The sequence below is a fragment of the Salvelinus namaycush genome, chromosome 5, assembly GCF_016432855.1.
Source record: "Salvelinus namaycush isolate Seneca chromosome 5, SaNama_1.0, whole genome shotgun sequence".
Lineage (NCBI taxonomy): Eukaryota > Metazoa > Chordata > Actinopteri > Salmoniformes > Salmonidae > Salvelinus > Salvelinus namaycush.
The window spans coordinates 55,364,433-55,389,471 of NC_052311.1; the positions used below are offsets into that span (position 1 = coordinate 55,364,433).

Here is a 25,039-nt window from a genome sequence, read left to right on the forward strand (position 1 = left end):
TCACTGTCACTGTACCGTTAATATCACTGTCACTGTACTGTACCGTTAATATCACTGTCACTGTTAATATCACTGTCACTGTACTGTTAATATCACTGTCCCGTTAATATCACTGTCCCGTTAATATCACTGTCACTGTACTGTTAATATCACTGTCCCGTTAATATCACTGTCCCGTTAATATCACTGTCACTGTACTGTTAATATCACTGTACCGTTAATATCACTGTCACTGTTAATATCACTGTCACTGTACTGTTAATATCACTGTATTGTTAATATCACTGTCACTGTACCGTTAATATCACTGTCACTGTACCGTTAATATCACTGTCACTGTACCGTTAAGATCACTGTCACTGTACCGTTCATATCACTGTCACTGTACCGTTCATATCACTGTCACTGTACCGTTCATATCACTGTCACTGTACCGTTAATATCACTGTACCGTTAATATCACTGTCACTGTACCGGTCATATCACTGTACCGTTAATATCACTGTCACTTTGTAACAATAACTCTTGACTGTCAGTACTGCTTCTCTCATTACCGAGGCAGGCACTTCAGTGAGGCTGGGGCAGTGAGGCTGGGGCAGAGAGGCTGGGGCAGTGAGGCTGGGGCAGAGAGGCTGGGGCAGTGAGGCTGGGGCAGTGAGGCTGGGGCAGTGAGCATTGATGTACAGCTCCAGTAGATGATCTGATTATCTATCAATCACCCCTCATTCCAATCAGAATAATCATATCCCAGAACCCCAAATCCTGAACTACCTGTATTTTTGGGTGAATATAAAAAAACTCTTTCTTTGACTAAAGATGGGTTCAGTGGCTTGTGGTTGAAATGGAAAGGGGACACCCCTAGCACCAATTCCCAGGCTTCCTCACGTTCCAGTGATGAACGAGACTTGGAAGGATGGCATGGCAAGACTAGAAGACACCAGAATGAGAGGAAAGTAGGACAGGTACCATAGAATGTACTATCGTATAGTATATAGTACATGTATTATACAGTACTGTACACTAACAGGATTAGAAGGAGAGAAAATGCCCCATGTTCTCCTCTCTAAACCCTATGACTGTACAGCCCATATAGATAAGAGATATACTTTACATACATAGCTAATAGTTGTATTCTTATTTCATTCTATGGTACTCTGTTCAGCCCAAAGAGACAGAACAGAGTTGTATCTCTATGGTTCACCCGCCACCATGCCAACACCAAAGAGGTTGCTAGTCGATGTAAAGTATATCTGTTGTTTCTATAGGCTGTGCACTCACAGGGTTGAGAGGAGGTCTGGACCGGATGAAGTCTAGGATGACCTCATGGGCGCTCTTCTTCAACCTTGGTGGGATGTCGTTGTTTACCTGGAGGTGCAAGGGGACACACCACACACACACACACACACACACACACACACACACACACACACACACACACACACACACACACACACACACACACACACACACACACACACACACACACACACACACACACACACACACACACACACACACACAGAGAGAGATTAGAGAGAGCATAACTACATATAAGCAACAAACTATGCTTTTAAGACACCTGACAGTCTTACCATGACCTTGCGTAGTTTGTAGCGTTTTGAGCGGATGTCATCCATGAGCATCTCGTACGGCGTGAGCTGGAACTCGATGGCCAGAGGGTTGTACTGGCGCTCCTGGACCTTCTTCAGCTTCACCCCGTTCCGCAGGTCTCCCATCACCTGCATCCAGAACTTAGCCTGGGGGATGCAGGGGGACAGAAATCATATAGCAACACAGTACCAATCCAATGATTTAACACTTATAGGGCCAATTTCCAGACCCAGATGAAGCCTAGATACTCCTGTGTTACGTTCCCTAGTTTCTGTGTTGTGGTTTTGTTTGTATGTGTGTTTCAGGATGGCTTCCTGAAATTCCCTCAAGCAGCTGATTGGTCGGCCCCATTGCTAATTGGAGCTGACCCCGCCCCCTCGTCAGGATACAGCTGTATCTCATTACAGTCTCCTTCTCCAGCTATATAAGCCAGTGTTCTGTTGCTCAGAAAATAGATTATTAGTGTGTCTTGTGTTGGTTGTTGCTGATTAGTATGTCCTGTGTTGGTTGTTGCTGAGAGCTGATTAGTATGTCCTGTGTTGGTTGTTGCTGAGAGCTGACTAGTATGTCCTGTGTTGGTTGTTGCTGAGAGCTGACTAGTATGTCCTGTGTTGGTTGTTGCTGAGAGCTGACTAGTATGTCCTGTGTTGGTTGTTGCTGAGAGCTGACTAGTATGTCCTGTGTTGGTTGTTGCTGAGAGCTGACTAGTATGTCCTGTGTTGGTTGTTGCTGAGAGCTGACTAGTATGTCCTGTGTTGGTTGTTGCTGAGAGCTGACTAGTATGTCCTGTGTTGGTTGTTGCTGAGAGCTGACTAGTATGTCCTGTGTTGGTTGTTGCTGAGAGCTGACTAGTATGTCCTGTGTTGGTTGTTGCTGAGAGCTGACTAGTATGTCCTGTGTTGGTTGTTGCTGAGAGCTGACTAGTATGTCCTGTGTTGGTTGTTGCTGAGAGCTGACTAGTATGTCCTGTGTTGGTTGTTGCTGAGAGCTGACTAGTATGTCCTGTGTTGGTTGTTGCTGAGAGCTGACTAGTATGTCCTGTGTTGGTTGTTGCTGAGAGCTGACTAGTATGTCCTGTGTTGGTGGTTGCTGATTAGGATGTGTTGGTGGTTGCTGAGAGCTGACTAGTATGTCCTGTGTTGGTGGTTGCTGATTAGGATGTGTGGGTGGTTGCTGATTAGGATGTGTGGGTGGTTGCTGATTAGGATGTGTGGGTGGTTGCTGATTAGGATGTGTGGGTGGTTGCTGATTAGGATGTGTGGGTGGTTGCTGATTAGGATGTGTGGGTGGTTGCTGATTAGGATGTGTGGGTGGTTGCTGATTAGGATGTGTGGGTGGTTGCTGATTAGGATGTGTGGGTGGTTGCTGATTAGGATGTGTGGGTGGTTGCTGATTAGGATGTGTGGGTGGTTGCTGATTAGGATGTGTGGGTGGTTGCTGATTAGGATGTGTGGGTGGTTGCTGATTAGGATGTGTGGGTGGTTGCTGATTAGGATGTGTGGGTGGTTGCTGATTAGGATGTGTGGGTGGTTGCTGAGAAGGATGTGTTGGTGGTTGCTGAGAAGGATGTCTTGTGTTGGTGGTTGCTGAGAAGGATGTCTTGTGTTGGTGGTTGCTGATTAGGATGTGTTGGTTGTTGCTGAGAGCGGATTAGGATGTCTTGTGTTGGTTGTTGCTGAGAGCGGATTAGGATGTCTTGTGTTGGTTGTTGCTGATTAGGATGTCTTGTGTTGGTGGTTGCTGAGAGCTGATTAGGATGTCTTGTGTTGGTTGTTGCTGAGAGCGGATTAGTATGTCCTGTGTTGGTTGTTGCTGAGAGCGGATTAGGATGTCTTGTGTTGGTTGTTGCTGATTAGGATGTCTTGTGTTGGTTGTTGCTGAGAGCGGATTAGTATGTCTTGTGTTGGTTGTTGCTGAGAGCTGATTAGGATGTGTTGGTTGGTGCTGATTAGTATGTCTTGTGTTGGTTGTTGCTGATTAGGATGTCTTGTGTTGGTTGTTGCTGACAGCTGATTAGGATGTGTTGGTTGTTGCTGAGAGCTGATTAGTATGTCTTGTGTTGGTTGTTGCTGAGAGCTGATTAGGATGTGTTGGTTGTTGCTGATTAGTATGTCTTGTGTTGGTTGTTGCTGAGAGCTGATTAGGATGTCTTGTGTTGGTTGTTGCTGATTAGGATGTCTTGTGTTGGTTGTTGCTGATTAGGATGTCTTGTGTTGGTTGTTGCTGATTAGGATGTCTTGTGTTGGTTGTTGCTGATTAGGATGTCTTGTGTTGGTGGTTGCTGATTAGGATGTCTTGTGTTGGTTGTTGCTGATTAGGATGTCTTGTGTTGGTTGTTGCTGATTAGGATGTCTTGTGTTGGTTGTTGCTGAGAGCTGATTAGGATGTCTTGTGTTGGTTGTTGCTGATTAGGATGTCTTGTGTTGGTTGTTGCTGATTAGGATGTCTTGTGTTGGTTGTTGCTGATTAGGATGTCTTGTGTTGGTTGTTGCTGATTAGTATGTGTTGGTTGGTGCTGATTAGTATGTCCTGTGTTGGTGGTTGCTGAGAGCTGATTAGTATGTCCTGTGTCAATGGGACGCAGTGTTTTGATTATTGATATTGTTTTTATTATTCTGTTTTTGTTCCCAGGGGGGAAGGTGAAGGCACCTAGGAGTGCTTAGGCAAGAGGCCTGCGGGCATACATAACCCGTAATATTTACTGTCTATACACACTAGGTAAGACCTGGGCTGACCACCCCCTGTATTTTGGTTAGTGCGCCAGGTGGTAAGTTAGGTAAGCAGTGGGAAGGTAGGAGCGGGGGCTTCGACATTTACTTTCTTTGCTTTGGTTCCTTTCAGCCCCTTTTCCCCAAATTTACCGTGTGAAGGAAGCAATAAATTCCCAGTAAATTGTAAATTCTCTGCCTTTGTCATCCTTACTCGCACCTACAATCCATACCTCTTTTACTCCACAGGGAGTTGAGTTCCCTCTCTAGGAGGTGTAACACCTGGGCTACAAACATGCATGTCCAAGAGTAGGAGTCTGGGAAACCTTTCCTAAGAGTGTTGCCAGGTAAAAGGGGCTGTGAGGCTTGTGATAAGGAGCTGGTCACCTACCCAGTCTGCATTCTGGAGCTCATTTAGGTCTCTGCTGGGATCCTCAGACGGCTCGCCACCCATCTTCCGAAGATTCTATGAGAGAGGTGGGGGCGATCAGTGAGAGAGATGAGCGCTTAAAGGCCCAGTGCCGTCAAACATCGTGTATTTCCACACTGAGGTTGGAATAATACTGTGTGAAAACGATCATGCCCTTTTAGTGTTTGAAATATCAGTGTTTTTGTGTGATTGAGTTGTGGCCTGCTTGGTGACATCAAAAGATAGTTAAGTTTTCCCCTCCCCACTCAAACCACTCCCAGACAGTCCTAGCAAAATTCATGCTTGAGAAATTGCTCTTTGCTAAGAAACTATTTTTGTTTTTGACCATTTTAATTAAACAGTCAATTACTTGTTACCCAGAAATTATTTGATATTGAGAGAAATTGCATTGAACCTTTAAGTAACTGACCTCAAAGCCACAGGTTTCATCCTTTCATGTTGAAATGAGATGTTAATCAAGTTCATTGACTACCACAGAAATAGGACAGGCAGCTAGCCCTGCTATCAGTCACACCCACAAATCAATACCTTTTCGATTATCAATGACAGTTAACGAGAGCCTTCGCAGCCTGACAACCTGCCAAGTCCCTATCAACTAGCATCATGATGGTACACTCACACATGCCCAGTCAGTTTTCATCAGTGACTGAAAATCATCATTGCAGCCATAGGTAACAAAGCATGGTCCTGCCAGTGTATGCATAGCAGAGATTATAGCTTTTAGCCATGGTCAAGATGACTGTGTGGGAACTCCCTTAGCTAGCCCATGCTAACACCAATCCACTGCTTTTAAATGTGTGGGAAGGAGTGCGCAAGTGCACTTTGAGAGAATTGGGATGCAACCAATGAAGCAGTGAGCAACCTGCATCCCTTCTCTTCCTGATTCAGGAGTATATTAGAGTACAGGACACTGAGGGATCTGTTCTGCAGCAGACTGGAAAGCCTCTCTCTCCCTGTTATTTGTGGTGAGAGAGGGGGCGTCACCCTGCATCCCACCGGTGTTTGATAGAGCAATCACAGGAGATTTACTATAGGGCCTCTCCTCTCACTGGATATACAGAGCCATAACTCACACTACACTGGAAGGGCATTCACTAAGGTGTCTGCCTTCTCTACCATTAACAGTTTGGTACATATTCCCTTTTCATGACATAAAACAGAAAGCTTATCATGGTCAGTGAATAACATGATTGTTGACAAACAATTTTAAAAAGGACATTTCTGAGCAGAGGAGCCCAGGGTGAGATGTTGGATTTAACACCCGGTGCTCATTTGTACGACCAACACAATACCATCCCTTTCCTAACTTATAGTATTTAACCCTGAGCAAATAGGAACAGCAGTGGCTTTGGTGATTCAGCTACAACTATGCTTTTAAGTGTCCTTCTGTCCTGTTACAGAGCTCTTTTATGAAAGAAAGGGTTTCTCTCTCTGCCTGCTGTCCTGTAGCTAGCTAGCTAAATCCCCTGTGGGACAACACATCTCTGCCTGCTGTCCTGTAGCTAGCTAGTTAAATACCCTGTGGGACAACATGTCTCTGCCTGCTGTCCTGTAGCTAGCTAGTTAAATCCCCTGTGGGACAACATGTCTCTGCCTGCTGTCCTGTAGCTAGCTAGTTAAATACCCTGTGGGACAACATGTCTCTGCCTGCTGTCCTGTAGCTAGCTAGCTAAATCCCCTGTGGGACAACATGTCTCTGCCTGCTGTCCTGTAGCTAGCTAGCTAAATCCCCTGTGGGACAACGTCTCTGCCTGCTGTCCTGTAGCTAGCTAGCTAAATCCCCTGTGGGACAACGTCTCTGCCTGCTGTCCTGTAGCTAGCTAGCTAAATCCCCTGTGGGACAACGTCTCTGCCTGCTGTCCTGTAGCTAGCTAGCTAAATCCCCTGTGGGACAACGTGTCTCTGCCTGCTGTCCTCTAGCTAGCTAGCTAAATCCCCTGTGGGACAACGTGTCTCTGCCTGCTGTCCTCTAGCTAGCTAGTTAAATCCCCTGTGGGACAACGTGTCTCTGCCTGCTGTCCTGTAGCTAGCTAGCTAAATCGCCTGTGGGACAACATCTCTGCCTGCTGTCCTCTAGCTAGCTAGCTAAATCCCCTGTGGGACAACATCTCTGCCTGCTGTCCTGTAGCTAGCTAGCTAAATCGCCTGTGGGACAACACGTCTCTGCCTCGCTGCCAGACAGAGGACAAGTGGGGGAGGGGAATGATGAAGGGCGGAAAGCTCATCTTACTTCTCCTGGTATCACACACACACACACACACACACAGATGTACACACACACACACACATGTACACGCACGCACAGACAGAGAAACACACATAAACGTAACATTGTCCCACATTGAACAGCCAACCATCTTGACCAGAGATTGCACTGTCCAGCAGATCCTTAGTCCCGTCCCTACTGCTATAGTCCTAGGTGTCTCTGCCTCCACATACAGTAGACTAGACTACACCCTGGCCTATTCACATCTGGTTGCACACACCAGATAGGTTAACTAAACTGGAGGCACTGTCTGTAGCGCCCTGAACCACAGAGCTTGACACTTGTCTCCCCTTCTTCATTGCTAAGCTTCTTATCCTCTCATAAGACTCTCCACTCTCTTTTGTAACAGTGAATTATATAACTGTCCAATTCCTTCGCTACTTTCAGACGTACTACTGTGGAGGGGAAGTGCTGCTTGGCTGGATGGGTCCCTGGGGAGTAGCATCCAGTATGTGGTTCATAGGGACAACTCCAAAAGCTGAGCACAGATTTTTCCTATTGCAAACCCTGCAGAAAAATGTATGACCTCAATGACTCACATTTTTGGGGTTCACAGGTTATTTAAAAAATATATATTTTATTTTACCTGTATTTAACTAGGCAAGTCAGTTAAGAACATATTCTTATCTTCAATGACAGCCTAGGAACAGTGGGTTAACTGCCTTGTTCAGGGGCAGAATGACAGATTTTTACCTTGTCAGCTCGGGGATTCGATCTTGCAACCTTTTGGTTACTAGTCGAACGCTCTGACCACTAGGCTACCTGTCGTTATATATGACAACTGAGACTGGGGGCGTTGGTGGGTCTATGTACATGTATTTTCTTCTGTGTCTGTGACTCTAAACCCACTGACTGTAATTCTCTATAGCGACTCAGTCATGTTGAGCAATAGGAAGAGCTATTGTCCAGTACATCAAGCTTCCTGCCATCCAGGTCCTAGGTGGTGTAAAAGACCCCAGTCACCCAAGTCATAGACTGTTCTCTCTGCTACCGCATGGCAAGCGGTACCGGACGCCAAGTCCAGGATCAAAAGGCTCCTTAACAGCTTCTACCCCCAAGCCATAATACTGCTGAACAATTAATCAAATAGCCACCCAGGGGTGCATTGACACCACCCCCCACCAATGTTTTACACTGCTGCTACTCGCTGTTTATTATCTATGCATAGTCACTTTACCCCTACCTACATGTATCAATTACCTTGACTAACCTGTACCCCAGCACATTGACTCGGTACCCCCTGTATAACCTCATTGTTTTTTTTAACTTGAGTTTATTTAGTAAATAATTTCTTATCTCTATTTTCTTAACTGCATTGTTGGTTAAGTAAGCTGTTTGTATTTGGCACATGTGACAAATAACATTTGATTTGTTTTTGATTTGAAATAGCACATGTGACCTTGTGGCAGACAGCAGTGCATTGTGGGACATTAAACTAAGCCTTTAGGTATGCAGACATGTTCATAACAGCATTAGGGATTTACCTATGTACAGATGTAGGACCTTAATTTGAGCAAGTTTGCTACAGCAGGAAAATAATCTTGCAGCAACAGGAAATTATTATGTGGATTATAATGAATTAAAATTTTTGTAGGGGTTGATAAACATTTTAAAAGTCTGAAATTTCAAAGTGGAAATTACAAACTTCAGAAGTTCTCCTGCAACAAGGTGATCAAATTAAGATCCTACATCTGTACCACCACAGAACTAAGCCCAATAATACTGTACTACAGAACTGTACAGACAGACGTGGACTCTACTCCCCAGCTAGGTGAAAGACTGAGCAGGATATTTGACAGCACAACCTACAGCTACTACAAGGCAGCTTCCCCTGAAGTAGACAGATCACTCCCATCAATGTTCCTTACTAGCCTACTTTAACATTTCATATGCTGGGATGGGATAGCATGTCTACATGCACCCGTACACACACAGCATGTACTGTTGTTCCTCTCTGTCAGTCCCAGGTCCACAACATTGTCTGTCCCTATTACATTCTAGCCCACAGTAAACATCACTGTGATGACCTGTGGCAGACATGGTTAGGGATGTCCTGAAATATGAGATGCTAAATATAATTCATGCTCGGTGCGAGGCACAGTGGCAGATAACAACACTGCTGCCTGAGTCTCATCCTGACTCCCTGCTGTGGGTATGTTTTACAAACAACAGCTGTGGCTGCAAACGTAACCTGAATTCCTTCTCTGTAACACACAGAGTAACCTGAATTCCTTCTCTGTAACATGGACGCATGCACACACAGTAACCTGCATTCCTTCTCCTCTGTAACACACACACACAGAGTAACCTGAATTCCTTCTCTGTAACACACACACACACACACCGAGTAACCTGCATTCCTTCTCTAACATGGACGCATGCACACACACAGTAACCTGCATTCCTTCTCCTCTGTAACACGCACACACACACAGACCCGACTCAAGGCTGATATACAGTGGTATCCATTACAGGACATGTACGTAATGTGCCATGTTGATCAGTTCTCTGAAGCATGTGAAACACCTTAATGTCATCCTGCTTAATCTCCTGAATGAATGTCTCTCCAGTCACATGACCTCTGAACAGAACAGAACAGAACTCCCGGGTCTCCATGTCTGTCTGATTTACAGTACAAGGTTGTCTAGTGGTGAATGCCAATGACCATTCAGATTCACCTTTTAGTGGTCCTATGTGCACTGAGCCTGAGAATGAGATGTCAATCAGGTCCCAGAAACAGACCGGAGCTGTTCCAATATCCACACTGGTTAGCATACCACATAGCATGTATTCCCAATATATTGCTTTATCCTATGTGGTATGCTAGTATAGACAATGGAACAGAACCACTATGTAAGCAAGCTGAGGGCCTATGCAGTCAGGTACTGTGTAGTGTGTTGTGAGCATTGGTAAATGGAGGTGGTTTGGTGAACCATCCTCACATGATGAGTAACCTTTCCTAAGCCCTGACGACTTTCTTTACCTGCCCAAGCTACTTCCTAGCCATTAGCTCAGTGGACTAACACAGTCTTGTTGGAGACAGGGGGTTTGAACCCAGTTGGTCACGCATTGATGTGTAGGTAGCCTCACCTCTTTGGCACTCTTGATCTTCTCCAGGAAGGAGCGTAGCTCCCTGGTCTCAGCGTAGAGAGCACGGCACACAGCCTGGTAGTGGCTGGGGGCGTCGCCAGGGCTGGGGAGGTGAGACACACACATCTACAGACAGACAGACAGTGAGAGAAAAGTAGTACCATAAGTAAAACATTGTAGATACTGTAAATATGGTAATTCAGCAGATGACAATGTATCCTTGTGACAGTAGATGACAAAATACTGTATGTCCTTGTTTCTCTGAGATGAACAGAAGGTGCTCTTGGCATGATCTTGGCACCAGTAGTCCACTGCATTTCCCATCCCATATAGCGCCTCAAATTCTAACAGAATGGTTGGCCGTCTCATCTGCAATCTTGCCCACCAAGTAAATTCCCTGAACTGACAATATTTACATTAGATAAATGGTGCTGCTGTGTAGAGGAAGCCTGGAGGAGAAATTGAGAATTAGGTATTAGGGAGTCTTTCCCCAGTAGCATCATAATCTCATTCATTTTTAATAGTCATGCTGATATAGGAGCAGATCCCTGATTGCAAATCACACAGGAACATCTGAAATGTTGTGAAACATCTAGAAGGCAGTTAGAGAGAGGCAGGTAGTTCCTTTAGGGCAAGGCTCTGTAGTTAACATCAGACAGAGAAAGATGAGGGTGGACTGGAGGATAGAGAGGATGACAGCTATTAGAGGAGACATCTAGCCATCGGGCAGTAGGGCTGGCAAGACAACAGCGACACTGTCACCCAGGCAGCTCAGATGTCCACAGCCTCAGATAACCTTGCTAGCAGTTGCTATGGAGACCTGGTTCCATCCCCTGGGCCCTGTCTCTAGAATCATTATTTCACCACTGTCATGTCTGTCCTCCTCGGGCCGGGTCGGATGGAAGGCTGAAGACTACAGTTCAGTTGAGGCTCCTCAGAGGAGGAAGGGGAGGACCATCCTCAGTGAATTTCAAAAACATATATTTTTTGCATTTAAAAAGTTATCCTTTTTAGATAAAACTATAGAAAATATATTCACATGTCACCAAATAATTTATTAAAACACACTATTTTGCAATGAAGGTCTATGGTAGCCTCAGCAGCACTCTGTAGGGTAGCACCATGTGTAGCCGGAGGACAGCTAGCTTCCGTCCTCCTCTGGGTACAGTGACTTCAATACAAAACCTAGGTGGCTCATGGTCCTCACCCCCATCCATAGACTTACACAGTAATTATGAAAACTTCCAAAGGACGTCCTTCAACCTATCAGAACTCTTGCAGCATGAACTGACATGTTATCCACACAATCAAAGGATCAGAAAATGAATCTAGTACCGCAAGCATACGCTAAAAATGAAGGAGAAACAAGAGTGATTTCTTCATTTTTTTTTCACTGTCAGTTTCACTTACACTTACTACAGTTTCACTGGAGCTAGACAATGCAGCTAGCTAGATTAGCCTACTCAAACACCCTGCTCAAACAGAGGGATCCTATGCTAGCTAGCTGGCTTTGACTATCCAACACTGGAACTCTTCCAAGTCAAGGTAAGCTTTTGGTTTTACTGATTTATTGTCACCGGGGCCCACCGGTGTAACTGCTTACTGACTGTACACTAACATTACTGCATGACTGTAGCGGGTTAACTAATGCGTTAGTTCTATTAGCTATGTTGACTATGATGTTACTTTAGCTAATATGGTGACAATGATGTAGGCTGTGTGTAGTGGTTATGATATGGTTTGGCTTGGAATGCTTTTTTTTTTTTAAACCTGGTCTCCTACAGCTGATGTGTTGTGCATTGAAGTCCACAAGCGAAGGGAAAAGGTGAGAGGTGTAAAACGCATAGATGTAAGAAGGAATACAAAGTGGCTGCTATGAAAGTGAACTGTGTTTATGCTTGATCAGGGGTGTATTCATTCCGCCGATTCTGTTGAAAAAAGTTTCTTAAATGGAATGAAACAGGGATAATCAGACATTCATTTGTCCAATAGAAACTCTCGTTTGAAACTGTTGGACTAATGATTACACCCCAGATCAGCTAGATGCGGACAAGAGTGTGCAAGGTGGTAATGAATGTGTCACTGTCTGTCCATGTGTCACTTTCTGTCACCTCAAATTTCTCTCGACCTATGTGCACCTACGTTGCAAACTTTCACACATAGGCTAGGTTGTAGCAACCGCATGATCGGAATAGGGAAAATTTGAGTATCATGTAGTAGCCTGAACCTATCGATGCTACATTGAAATGGGTGAATGGAATATGAATGACAGTCATCCAATATGCTCCAATAGAAATAATGCTCATTAAAAACATTGTCCTCCCCCCACTGCTATGGTTATGTAAACATCATTGGGGCATCTAAGGACTCACTGGGTGGATCTAGTATGATGTCTGTTCTCTCAACACTACTGGACATGCTGGGTGGATCTAGTATGATGTCTGTTCTCTCAACACTACTGGACATGCTGGGTGGATCTAATGTGATGTCTGTTCTCAACACTACTGGACATGCTGGGTGGATCTAGTATGATGTCTGTTCTCTCAACACTACTGGACATGCTGGGTGGATCTAGTATGATGTCTGTTCTCAACACTACTGGACATGCTGGGTGGATCTAATATGATGTCTGTTCTCAACACTACTGGACATGCTGGGTGGATCTAGTATGATGTCTGTTCTCTCAACACTACTGGACATGCTGGGTGGATCTAGTGTGATATCTGTTCTCTCAACACTACTGGACATGCTGGGTGGATCTAGTATGATGTCTGTTCTCTCAACACTACTGTACATGCTGGGTGGATTTAGTATAGATTATAGTCTCAACACTACTGAACATGCTGGGTGGATCTAGTATAGACGATAGTCTCCACTACTGAACATGCTGGGTGGATCTAGTATAGACGATAGTCTCCACTACTGTACATGCTTGGTGGATCTAGTATAGATTATAGTCTCCACTACTGTACATGCTGGTTGGATTTAGTATAGATTATAGTCTCCACTACTGTACATGCTGGTTGGATCTAGTATAGATTATAGTCTCAACTCTACTGAACATGCTGGGTGGATTTTGTATAGATTATAGTCTCCACTACTGTACATGCTGCGTGGATTTAGTATAGATTATCGTCTCAACACTACTGGAGGAAAGACACATATACAACAATTGCAGGCTCCAGTACCATGACCCTGACCTGATCACCACCATTTTGTAGTTGACTGCACTTGATGGTTTGACAGCAGAAAACCTACTATTTCCTTATTAACCCTGTCATTCACCCATGTAGTGACATTTTGGCTTTTAATCATCAACCACTATCCTCCCCCAATCAACAGCTGCCTACCCTCAGGATGTCCCTGTAGCCACGAACATTACAGATGTTGATGGGGTCGTCTTCGGCCTCCTCCTCTTCCTCGGTGGCCTCGTAACCTTCGTCAGGGCAGGCGTCTCTCTCGGCCTCGCCCATGTTGGTCATGAGGTCTATGAGCTGCTCCAGGGGTGGGCTCAGCTCCCGCTCCTCGCTCTCCTTCAGTCCGTAGTCCAACGCCTTGTAGATCATGATGCCCAGAGACTCAATCACCTGAAGGACAGGACACAAGCAACAACACACACTGGGTATCATTATATTGCCATCCATATACAGTGCCTTCGGAAAGTATTCAGACCCCTTGACATTTTCCACATTTTGTTACGTTACAGCCTTATTCTAAAATGAATTAAATAAAATACAAATCCTCAGCAATCTACACACTATACCCCATAATGACAAAGCAAAAACTGTTTATTTTTGCAAATGTATAAAAAACAGAAATACCTTATTAACATAAGTACTCAGACCCTTTGCTATGAGACTCGAAATTGAGCTCAGGTGCATCCTGTTTCCATTGATCATCCTTGAGATGTTTCTACAACTTGATTGGAGTCCACCTGTGGTAAATTCAATTGATTGGACATGATTTGGAAAGGCACACACCTCTCACAGTTGACAATGCATGTCAGAGCAAAAACCAGGCCATGAGGTTGAAGGAATTGTCCGTAGAGTTCCGAGAAAGGATTGTGTCGAGGAACAGATCTGGGGAAGGGTACCAAAAAATGTCTGCATCATTGAAGGTCCCCAAGAACACAGTGGCCTCCATCAGTCTTAAATGGAAGAAGTTTGGAACCCCCAAAACTCTTCCTAGAGCTGGCTGCCCAGCCAAACTAAGTAATCGGGGGAGAAGGGCCTTGGTCAGGGAGGTGACCAAGAACCCGATGGTCACTCTGACAGAACTCTAGAGTTCGTCTGTGGAGATGGGAGAAACTTCCAGGAGGACAACCATCTCTGCAGCACTCCACCAATCAGGCCTTTATGGTAGAGTGGCCAGACAGAAACCACTCCTCAGTAAAAGGCACATTACAGCCCGCTTGGAGTTTGCCAAAAGGCACCTAAAGACTCTCAGACCATAAGAAACAAGATTCTCTGTTCTGATGAAACCAAGATTGAACTCTTTGGCCTGAATGCCAAGCGTCGCGTCTGGATGAAACCTGGCACCATCCTTACGGTGAAGCATGGTGGTGGCAGCATCATGCTGTTGGGAGGTTTTTCAGTGACAGGGACTGGGAGACTAGTTGGGATTGAGGGAAAGATGAACGGAGCAAAGTACAGAGAGATCCTTGATGAAAACCTACTCCAGAGCGCTCAGGACCTCAGACTGGTGGCGAAGGTTCACCTTCCAACAGGACAACGACCCTAAGGACACAGCCAAGATAACGCAGGAGTGGCTTCGGGACAAGTCTCTGAATGTCCTTGAGTGGTCTAGCCAGAGCCCGGACTTGAACCCGATTGAACATCTCTGGAGAGACCTGAAAATAGCTGTGCAGCAACGCATTGTCATTATGGGGTATTGTGTGTAGATTGATGAGGAGGAAAAAAATATTTAATAACTATTTAGTAACGTAACAATATGTGGAAAAAGTCAAGGGGTCTGAATACTTTCCAAAGGCACTGTACGTTCATCATAGGCATCCAAGAATCATGCCAAAACGACAATGTCTTCATGTTTTGAATAAATGGATTTTGAATAATTTGCCTTGATTTGTGTTATTCAGCTGTTAATCTCCTGGAAAACAAGAGTAAATATGGGTTTGTGTCATCGTTCCCTGTTATGTAATATATATAATCTCCTTTCATTATCCTGCACAAGACTGTCCCATGCTTTCAGCTGTAGCATGTGCTATACAAACACATGACCCTTTCATTCAAGTGAACAACCCAACCTTTAAAAGCAAGGCAGACCTTAACAGATTAGTCAGTAATAACGTGACTTGACTGAGCCAGCAGAGAATACTGGCCATTATAAACTGGGTGGTTCAAGCCCTGAATGCTGATTGGCTGACAGCCGTGGTATATCAGATGACAAAACACTTATTGTTACTGCTCTAATTACATTTGTAAACAGTTTATAATAGCAATAAGGCACCTCGGGGGTTTGTGATATATGGCCAATATACCAGGGCTAAGAGCTGTGTCCAGGAACTCAGTGTTGCGTTGTGCATAAGAACAGCCCTTAGCTGTGGTATATTTGCCATGTACCACACCCCCTGCCTTATTGCTTAATAATAATGACACAATGACACATAAATACCGTACGCAATATATATTGTTAGGTTCTAATTCTCAGAGTAAAAAACTCTACGGACACTATGAAAGCTTAACCAAGTTTATTCTCCCAGAGGGTCAATACAGCTACATTAGACAAAAAATGTTTTCCACCACCACAAGTATATATATACTCCAATTTAGGCACTCCTCCTTCTCTCCAATCCTTACATCTATTATGGCTCGGCAGGAAGATGAAGTAAGATGAAGTAATAGGGTAATAAACCATAATTTCTCCCTTAAGGGGATCTGACCTGACCTCAACCCCTCATTTGCCTAATCCACAGATGTCCATATGTATCCCCTATAGCAATCCTGTGACTTCCTCCCGTCCACCCAGCACATTCCAAAGCCATCTGGCTCCTACAGATAACCATTAACTTCTGATGTAAAAACCAGTCTCTAGGATAGCAATGTTCCAAGTTTAACCCAGAATCCAACAATCTTTTAGATGATAAAAACAACAAATATTCAAGAGCTTCCGTGGAGTGATTTAAATTGTATGCATACATTTATTAAATCAAAAATATCTGTATTGTTTTATGCTTAAGTCCAGTGCTTAATATGAGCCGGATCCTCTCCCCCCCCCCCACCCCCACTTCATCATGTATTTCCTTATAGAATCACAGCAGCGCAAAGGGTTCTGGAGGAGCTGCAGCAAGCCTGATAAATTTACATAAATGTGCCAAAGTTATAGTTACTCCTGTCTGTTCAGAAAGAATTGAAATAATTCAGAATAGCCTAATTCACCATGACAAAGCCCAAAATATTGCCACAGAGGATAAATAGCTTATTTTAAAAATAGCCTAGCTGTGGAGTGTAGCCCAATAACAAGGCCTAGCCTACAGTTGGGAACGAGCTGCAAATCGGTCAGTAAACAGCATGCAGACAAAACTGGCCTTTCGCAATATTTCAAATAGCCTACAATCACGGGAAAACACAGGTTGGAAAGCAAATGTCTCCTGCTGAAAAGAGAAGCCTCTAATCTGTCAGCTATAGGCGATCAATAGCCTTATTCTAAAATGGATTACATTTGTTTTTCTCCCCCTCATCAATATACACACAACACCCCATAATGACAAAGCAAAAACGTTTTTTTGACATTTTTGCAAATTCATTATTATTATTATTTTTTAAGTATTCAGACCCTTTACTCAGTACTTTGTTGAAGCACCTTTGGCAGCGATTACAGCCTTGAGTCTTCTTGGGTATGATGCTACAAGCTTGGCACACCTGTATTTGGGGAGTTTCTCCCATTCTTGTCTGCAGATCCTCTCGAGCTCTGTCAGGTTGGATGGGGAACATCGCTGCACAGCTATTTTCAGGTCTCTTTTTTTGGTAACCTTCCCCAGATCAACTGTGGGACCTTATAGGTGTGTGCCTTTCCAAATCATGTCCAATCAATTGAATTTACCACAGGTCAAGTTGTAGAATCAAGTTGTAGAAACATATCAAGGATGATCAATGGAAACAGGATGCACCTGAGCTCAATTTCGAGTTTCATAGCAAAGGGTCTGAATACTTATGTAAATAAGGTATTTCTGTTTTTTATTTTAATACATTTGCAAAAATGTCTAAACTGTTTTCGCTTTGTCATTATGGGGTATTGTGTGTAGATTGATGAAGAAAAACATTTATTTAATCAATTTTAGAATAAGGCTGTAACGTAATGAAATGTGGAAAAAGTAAAGGGGTCTAAATCCTTTCCAAATGCAAAGTAAAACAAGAGAGGCTTTTGGCACGAATGCGTAGGCCATCACCAGCAAGTGAGCTGAGCATCATTGGGTGAGTCAGTGAAACTGGAAAGCATGTTTAGGACTATCATTTCTTCCTCATATTATAGCATACAATATGTGTCTGCATAAATCTAGGCCTAGGCTATTGATGGATTCAAGACGAGGTCGTTTTCATTGATCTCAAATTCTCAGTTTGTCAGTGTCAAAGTAGCCTGTCATTTCAATCGTTTGTTCGGTATTAGGGTGCTTTCAAGACAAATGGGACTCGGGGAAAAAAAAGGTTGAATCGTGACATCAGTGATCTTCAGGTCGGAAACTCGAAGCTCTAGCAAGAGGCCAGAGTTCCCCACTTGGAATTCTGAGTAGGATGACCATTCAAAACAAATTTTCCCAGTGGAGCTCGTTTTTTCCCAGATTTCCCAAATGTCTCGAATGCACTGAAGTCTGACCCAGTTCCGAGTTCCCAGTTGTTTTGAACGTGGCATTAAAAAAAGTCTCCAGTCATGTAAAATGACAGAGTGGCATGAAATGCGTTTATAAAAGGCCAACAATGTTAGGGACCATAGGCCACACAAAAAAAAGTTCCCATGTGTGCAACTTCTGTAAGTGCCTCGACTCTACTGCTCTATGTCACTACGCAAATGTGATGATATGCATCGCAATGCTTTATTATAAAGATGATTTTTTTTTCTCATGCGTTCCTCAGCGCTCCCCATGTCACCGCTCTCTCACCCTCACTTTTTGTTGCTGGACCCCTGATTTACAAATGAAGGACCTCTTAAGTCCAAATCTAATAGGTGTGTGAGAAAGATGTTAGCAGTCCCAGTGAATGCAGTGAAGCGGCTTCCCTTTGTTAATCAGGTGAATCTGGCCTCTGAATGCAGATCATGGAGAATGAGGCCAGAGCTGGCCTAGCGTGCCAAGCCCGAGACAAAAGACTGAGAAATCACACCGGATTACACTGCAAACCTCAATGCTGCTGATGAACAGTGAGAAAGGAGAGAAAAAGAGAAAGAGGGGGAGAGAGAAAAAGCGATGGAGGGACAGAGAATAAAGATAGATAGAAATAGGGAGGGAGATAGAAGGAAAGAAAATTAAATGAGAGAAAGAAAGAGAGAAAAAGAGAGCAAGAAAGTAAGAGAAGAGGGAGGGGTTTGGTGGGTTTTTGTAGATCAGACTTCATGGGCAAGGTCACAGGACCCTGTTCAGATCAATAGTCATCCAGAAGGATTCATGTGAGTGGATCTATCCTGACCTCCTCTAGAACACAGAACACTACCCTGGCTCAGTGGGAACCTGGGGACCTCTGCACCCTGACGAGGGTAAGCACTCTTTGTCTGGCTACACCCCACCCCACCCTGCCCTGCTCTTCCCTACCTCCCCTCTGATGTTACACCCCACCTCACTCTCCACTCTCTGCTGTTACACGCCCCGCCAGAGACACACAACAAGACCATCTCTCCTCTGTGCTATGAGACCAGTCACTCTCAAATCCAAAATACTAAAGTCCGCCTATAAACTCTAAGCAGCTTTCATCCAGACTGTATTGTAGAACAAACCAAAGTGAACCTAGCTGTGATAGGCCCGACAGACACTAGACAAGCCAAGTTAAGTCGAGGAACCTCAAGCCTCTATTGTTGAGGTGTGTTTGATATTGTTCCTTGCTGGTCAAAGTATGAACCATGCATTGCATCCAGTCTGAAGAGCGAAGACATAACAAAGGAATCAGAACACTGAGAAGAATCCCTCATAAGAAGGATGCACCTAATAAACATGTAGGGAATGTTCTAGAGCATGGACAATAATGACTCACAATTAAATCCTTCCGGTTTTCAGAAACAGACGTATGCATGGGAGGTAGCCTAAATCGTAGGTAGATGCCTAAACATTGACTGTGCAGATTTGATTAATTCCAGCTCTACATAGACAACCCCAGGATCTGAGCAGCTTGTTAATTGATAGCTATAGCATGGTTTAAGTAGGTAGAAGACAGGGTGGTTTTAACCGCAATAAGTGCTATTTATTCCCTCAGTCAGGAGAGCCAACACAAACATGACTGTTCTAATGATTCATCACACTCTCCTTTCTTTGCAGACTTGTGACTAAACTAAGTGAAGGAATGGGGAGGAGGGAGGAAGGAGTGGGTGTCAAGAGATTGTGGATTTTAACTGCAGTGAAGCACAGTCATGAGCAGGTAAAACAACATCAAACAGACTGCCTGTGTTCCTCACATGGGTGTCACAGAGATGACGAGAAAGAGAGCGAGAGCGAAAGAGAGAGAGAGTGAGCTGATCACGGGGCAGGGAATGGTTCTGTCACACGCATACATGTTTTCTTTACACGCAATCCAGCCTTTTCCTGTAAATACCATACCAGAACCACACCCTCCTGAGGTCAACATGAATATCTTAACGTACCACACCCTACCAAGGTTAGAGGTTTTAAATAGTCCAGATAGATAGAACTACTGTGTGTTAGGATGCCTCTGTGCAGCTTTCTGTCATTAAAGCACACACGCAGTCTTTGTCATTTATATCACTGTGTGTTAATTTAATGAAAATAACTCAAATATATATTTTGTATCATTTATTTCCCTGGCCCTCTTTTGGCCCTTGAAATGCTCCTACACAAAAGGGCATAATATTTTTTCACAATTTCAGTGTTATTTCAACCTAGTGTGGAAATATAATAAAAAAAACAGGAAATCCTGTTTTTAACTGCACTGCCCCTTTAATACCTTATTTGACCATGGAGACTTCTCCCTCAAGCCTCTGCCTAGACCTCTGCAATGGGCTCAACCTGTTTCCTTTAGACAATCAGAAGGTGAATGAATACCACTGATTGTGACTAGAATTGAATAGATACTTTGTCAATTTTAAACAGCAACCTGCTCGGCCTGTATGAAATATGTGCCTTTTCAGTAGCTATGTGACTGTGTGAGGCTAGCAGTTATGTCAACATGGCCACTCTTGTGCATCAACAACCACAAATACTAATCTTCCCTCTTCCATAGTCATACGTCTGCTGGCTCAGCATCATTCAGCCTCATACAAAGACACTAATATGGCTCACATTCAGGACCAAATCCCATTCCATCTCTTACTTTTGATTCCTGAGAAGGGCTACAATGATTTCTGTGGGATAATGGATTTTTATTTTACATAACCCACTGCCACAACGCCCTGGCTTCAGTTTACCCATGTAAACTAGCATATTGTGTCTGTAATGAACACGATGGGAGACAGAGACCGGGTTCAAGCGCAGTGCGCAGCAGGTGTTTATTGTAAAGGACCACAGAAGGAGGCAGGTAGCTGGGGGCAGGCAGAAGATCATACACAGGGGTCCAAAAACACATTACAGGCAGGGAAAAGGCTAGTAATGTCGTCCTGGAGATCGGGCAATAGGTTGATAACAGGAAATCCGATAGGCTAAAGTACAGGCAGGGAATAGGCGTCGTTAGTGAGGCAGGCTAAAACTATCATACACTGGAGGATTAAATTACAGGAAACCAGCACTCCGAATAGAAGTGTCACAAAACAAACAATACCTCACAATGATGGGGTGCAAAGAACTGAACTAAATAGTGCGTGATAATGACATACAGGTGTGTGAACAGGTGATCAGAATTCAGGTGATTGGGATCTGGAGAGTGAGCTGCGTTCAGGGGATCTATGTGTTTGACAACGTGAGCTGGAAAGTGGGCTGGAAAGTGAGCTGCATTCAGGGGATCTATGTGTTTGAGAGCGTGAGCTGGAAACAGACGTTACAGTGTCAAGGTGTCAAGTTGTCTCCAGATTGAGTGTTTAATAGTCACAGGGTTGCAGGTGTGATTGCAGGGTACAGTGAAAATCTTAGGCTTCGAGCTCCAACAAGCAGGACGAAGTGAAATAAAATAATGAAAATGGTCATTTAAAAACAACAATATAAATCATTAAACCATGGAGTGGTTATGGTCAGTGGGACTTAATACATTCAAGATCACATTTCATAGTACAAAACTTCAGGTATAAACAATGAATAACTGAAGGCTTAACAAACCACTCCAGTTGGGAGAGGAACCTTTAATCTTGTCTTCCCATATCAAGCCCAGGGTTCTGACAGGAGAGTGAGTGAGTAAAAACACTCTCCTCAGGATAGGTTGTTCTCAGCTCATCTCTGCTCCACTGGCCTCTGAGAATTAACTTTGCATCCCAAATGGCACCATATTTCCAATGTAGTGCCCTAAATGTGATGTTATTTGGGACACACCCTACTGTAAGGCTGACAGTTCCACTGCCATCTCTCAGAAGGCTATGATAGGTCACTAAGTTTGGCTCACAACAAGGAAAGCTGGGAAAGAGTCCTTCATAGGGTTGCAAAAGGAGGGTATGACAGGAGGTTGGTGGCACCTTAATTGGGGAGGACAGGCATGTGGTAATGACTGGAGCAGAATAGGTGGAATGGTATCAAATGCGTCAAACACATGGTTTCCAGGTGTTTGATGCCATTCCATTTGCTCCGTTCCGGCCATTATTACGAGCCGTTCTCCCCTCAGCAGCCTCCACTGGAGGTTATATTACTGGAAACTTTCAAAGTTTACCAGAAAATACCAGAATATTGGTAACTTTCAAGGATTTTATGTAATCTATCACAAGACATCTAGTGACCATTTTGGGTATCACCGGCGTCTGTAATTATATCAAATCAAATTATATTTGCCATATGAGCCAAGTACAACAGGTGTAGACCTTACAGTGAAATGTTTACTTACAAGCCCTTAACCAACAATGCAGTTTTAAGAAAATACCTAAAAAAAATAAGAAATAAAAGGTAACAAATAATTAAAGAGCAGCAGTAAAATAACAATCGCGAGGCTATATACAGGGGGTACCGGTACAGAGTCAATGTGCGGGGGCACCAGTTAATCAAGGTAATTGAGGTAATATGTACATGTAGGTAGAGTTTTTAAAGTGACTATGCTTGGACCTAGACTTGGCGCTCCAGTATCACTTGCAGTGCGGTAGCAGAGAGAACAGTCTATGACTAGGGTGGCTGGAGTCTTTGACTCTGTCAAAGGCCCTCTATGTGGCCTTATCAAATCAAATGACATTATATTTGTCACATGCGCCAAATACAACAGGTGTAGACCTTACCGTAAAATGCTTACTTACAAGCCCATAACCAAAAATGCACCATTTTTTTAAGTAAGAAAATATTTGCTAAAAAAATAAATAACAAAATATATATATTTTTAACACTTATTTATTTTACTATGTCAATATCTCTTTGTTCTAAATATTTTGGTGTCAAACTGGTAACTTTGGTCCCAAAGATAAACCAAAGACAAGATACCGAAGATTCCAGTAACTTTGGTAAATTATCGGTAGCTTACTAGCTTTGTAACCCTAGTCCTACACTACAAGGGTGTGTGTAGATATGTGTGACCAAGTGCAAATATGAAATGGCACCCTACTTCCAATCCCTACGCTCTGGCACTACTTTTTTCCAGAGAGTTGTAGAGAGTAGTGCACTATAGAGTGCCATTTCAGACGCTGACCACGTGTAGTAGCCTACATGGTACTTCGGTGCAGGGCCAGATCTTTGCTATTAGTGTGCTAATCAATTATTTGAATTGACGCTAAAAGGTTTTAGATAATTCAACTATTGGAGAAAATAATAATTTGGGGAATGAAGGGTTTGCACAGGAAATAAATCAGACTGCACAGCAGCCCCAGTAAACATGAAGTCCTTTGGCTGGCAGCAACCTAACAGGAAGCCACTGTCAGACCATGCGTTTCTGGTCTGATCGGTTTTTACATACCATTAACAGTAGTCTCTCCTAATAGAATGTTACAAAAAATCTAACATAGTACCTAGCCAGAGCACATCATATTGGGTTCTGGGTTCCAAGAGATACACTACATGGCCAAAAGTACATGGCCACCCGCTCGTCGAACATCTCATTCCAAAATCATGGCCATTAATATGGAGCTTGGCATTCTGCATGGTGATCTTAGGCTTGTGTGTGGCTGCTCAGCCATGGGAAACCCATTTCATGAAGCTCCCCAAGAACAGTTCTTGTGCTGACGTTGCTTCCAGAGGCAGTTTGGAACTCGGTAGTGAGTGTTGCAACAGAGGACAGATAATTTTTACGTGCTACGCGCTTCAGCACTTGGCGGTCCCGTTCTGTCAGTTTCCATTTCGCAATAACATCACTTACAGTTGAACGAGGGTAGCTCTAGCAGGGCAGAAATGTGATGAACTGACTTGTTGGAAAGGTGGCATCTTATGACAGTGCCACGTTGAAAGTCACTGAGCTCTTCAGTACCGGACATTCTACTGCCAATGTCTGTCTATGGAGATTGCATGGCTGTGTGCTCGATTTTATACACCTGTCAGCAACAGGTGTGGCTAAAATAACCGAATCCACTCATTTGAAGGGGTATCAACAGTAATACTAAAGGTTTCCATCATCACACAATGTGACCCATTGTAAAAATATTTCAACACCTATAACTGATCCATGTGTGTTTTGTCCACCTTTATTTGTGTAAATATTTCTGAGAAAGGCTACGTAAGGGGTGGCCTCCTGTTACGGAGAGACAGTAGGTTGTGTCCCAAATAGCACACTATTCCCTATGTAGTGTACTACTTTTGTAAAGACAGCAGAAACACTGCAGGTGACGTCAGACACAGAAAAAACTGCCAGCCACCTGCAGAGCTCTGAACTGAACTGCTACCGCGGCTGATTACGGTTGGGATTATGTCATCTAGTTAGCTCTCCTCTCCTTTCCCTTCCCGTCTCCTCTCTTCTTTAGCTAAGTCTTCTTCGTTAGGGAGAGAAATCAGGGAGGGCCATCTTCCAGACTTTCTGAAATAAGATTTAATAAAAAGCACACAACCTCACATGGAGGGGCTGCCTAAACAATGGAGCCTTTGAACAACATCAGAAGACCTGCCTCCATCTCTCACAATGTGATCGTTTTTTATAGGGTTGTCATTGGATTGAGAACTGCAAGAGCATTGAGCCAGTAACCGAAAGGTCGCTGGTTCGAATCCTCGAGCTGGCAAGGTGGAAAAATATGCCATTCTTCCCTTGAACAAGGCAGTAAACCCCCAAACAACAGCTGCTCCCCGGGCGCCGATGACGTGGACGTTGATTAGGGCAGCCCCTGCACCTCTCTGATTCAGAGAGGGGAAGACACATTTCGGTTGAATGCATTCAGTTGTGCAACTGACTAAGTATCTCCTTTGCAAGAAATCAATCTATACAATACATAATTGATAAATTACTTCACCCCTAATGTCTGAACTTGGTTTGAGGCAGTCAGCAACGGATTGATGTTGCTTTTATTGTTATTGTTTATTTTTAAATATCTGATTTGCCTCCATTATGTGTGGCTGGCCTGGCCCTGCTGAGAATCTGTGACCATACCTGTCTATATACCTTTGAGCTGTGTTTCTAGGTTCTGGGCCTGGAGCCATCAAGCCTCTCATTGGGAGTGGGTGTATAGGGGGTGGGTAGTGGGAATGTGCACCCTTTTGGGTCCCCGGGACCAGGAGTGAGAAGCACT

General features: G+C 43.9%; 1 protein-coding gene across 1 annotated transcript in view; it reads right to left on the reverse strand.

Annotated features, from left to right (window-relative positions):
- Positions 1 to 25,039, reverse strand: part of LOC120047196 (protein spire homolog 1-like) — a 55,238-nt gene that overhangs the window by 14,964 nt on the left and 15,235 nt on the right. Inside the window, exons 3-7 of the mRNA XM_038992727.1 lie at positions 13,456 to 13,692; positions 10,106 to 10,231; positions 4,711 to 4,785; positions 1,593 to 1,757; positions 1,275 to 1,365 (exon numbers count right to left, since the gene is read on the reverse strand). Of these exons, the coding sequence (XP_038848655.1) occupies positions 1,275 to 1,365; positions 1,593 to 1,757; positions 4,711 to 4,785; positions 10,106 to 10,231; positions 13,456 to 13,692 (694 nt within the window). The remainder of the gene's footprint in view (positions 1 to 1,274; positions 1,366 to 1,592; positions 1,758 to 4,710; positions 4,786 to 10,105; positions 10,232 to 13,455; positions 13,693 to 25,039) is intronic.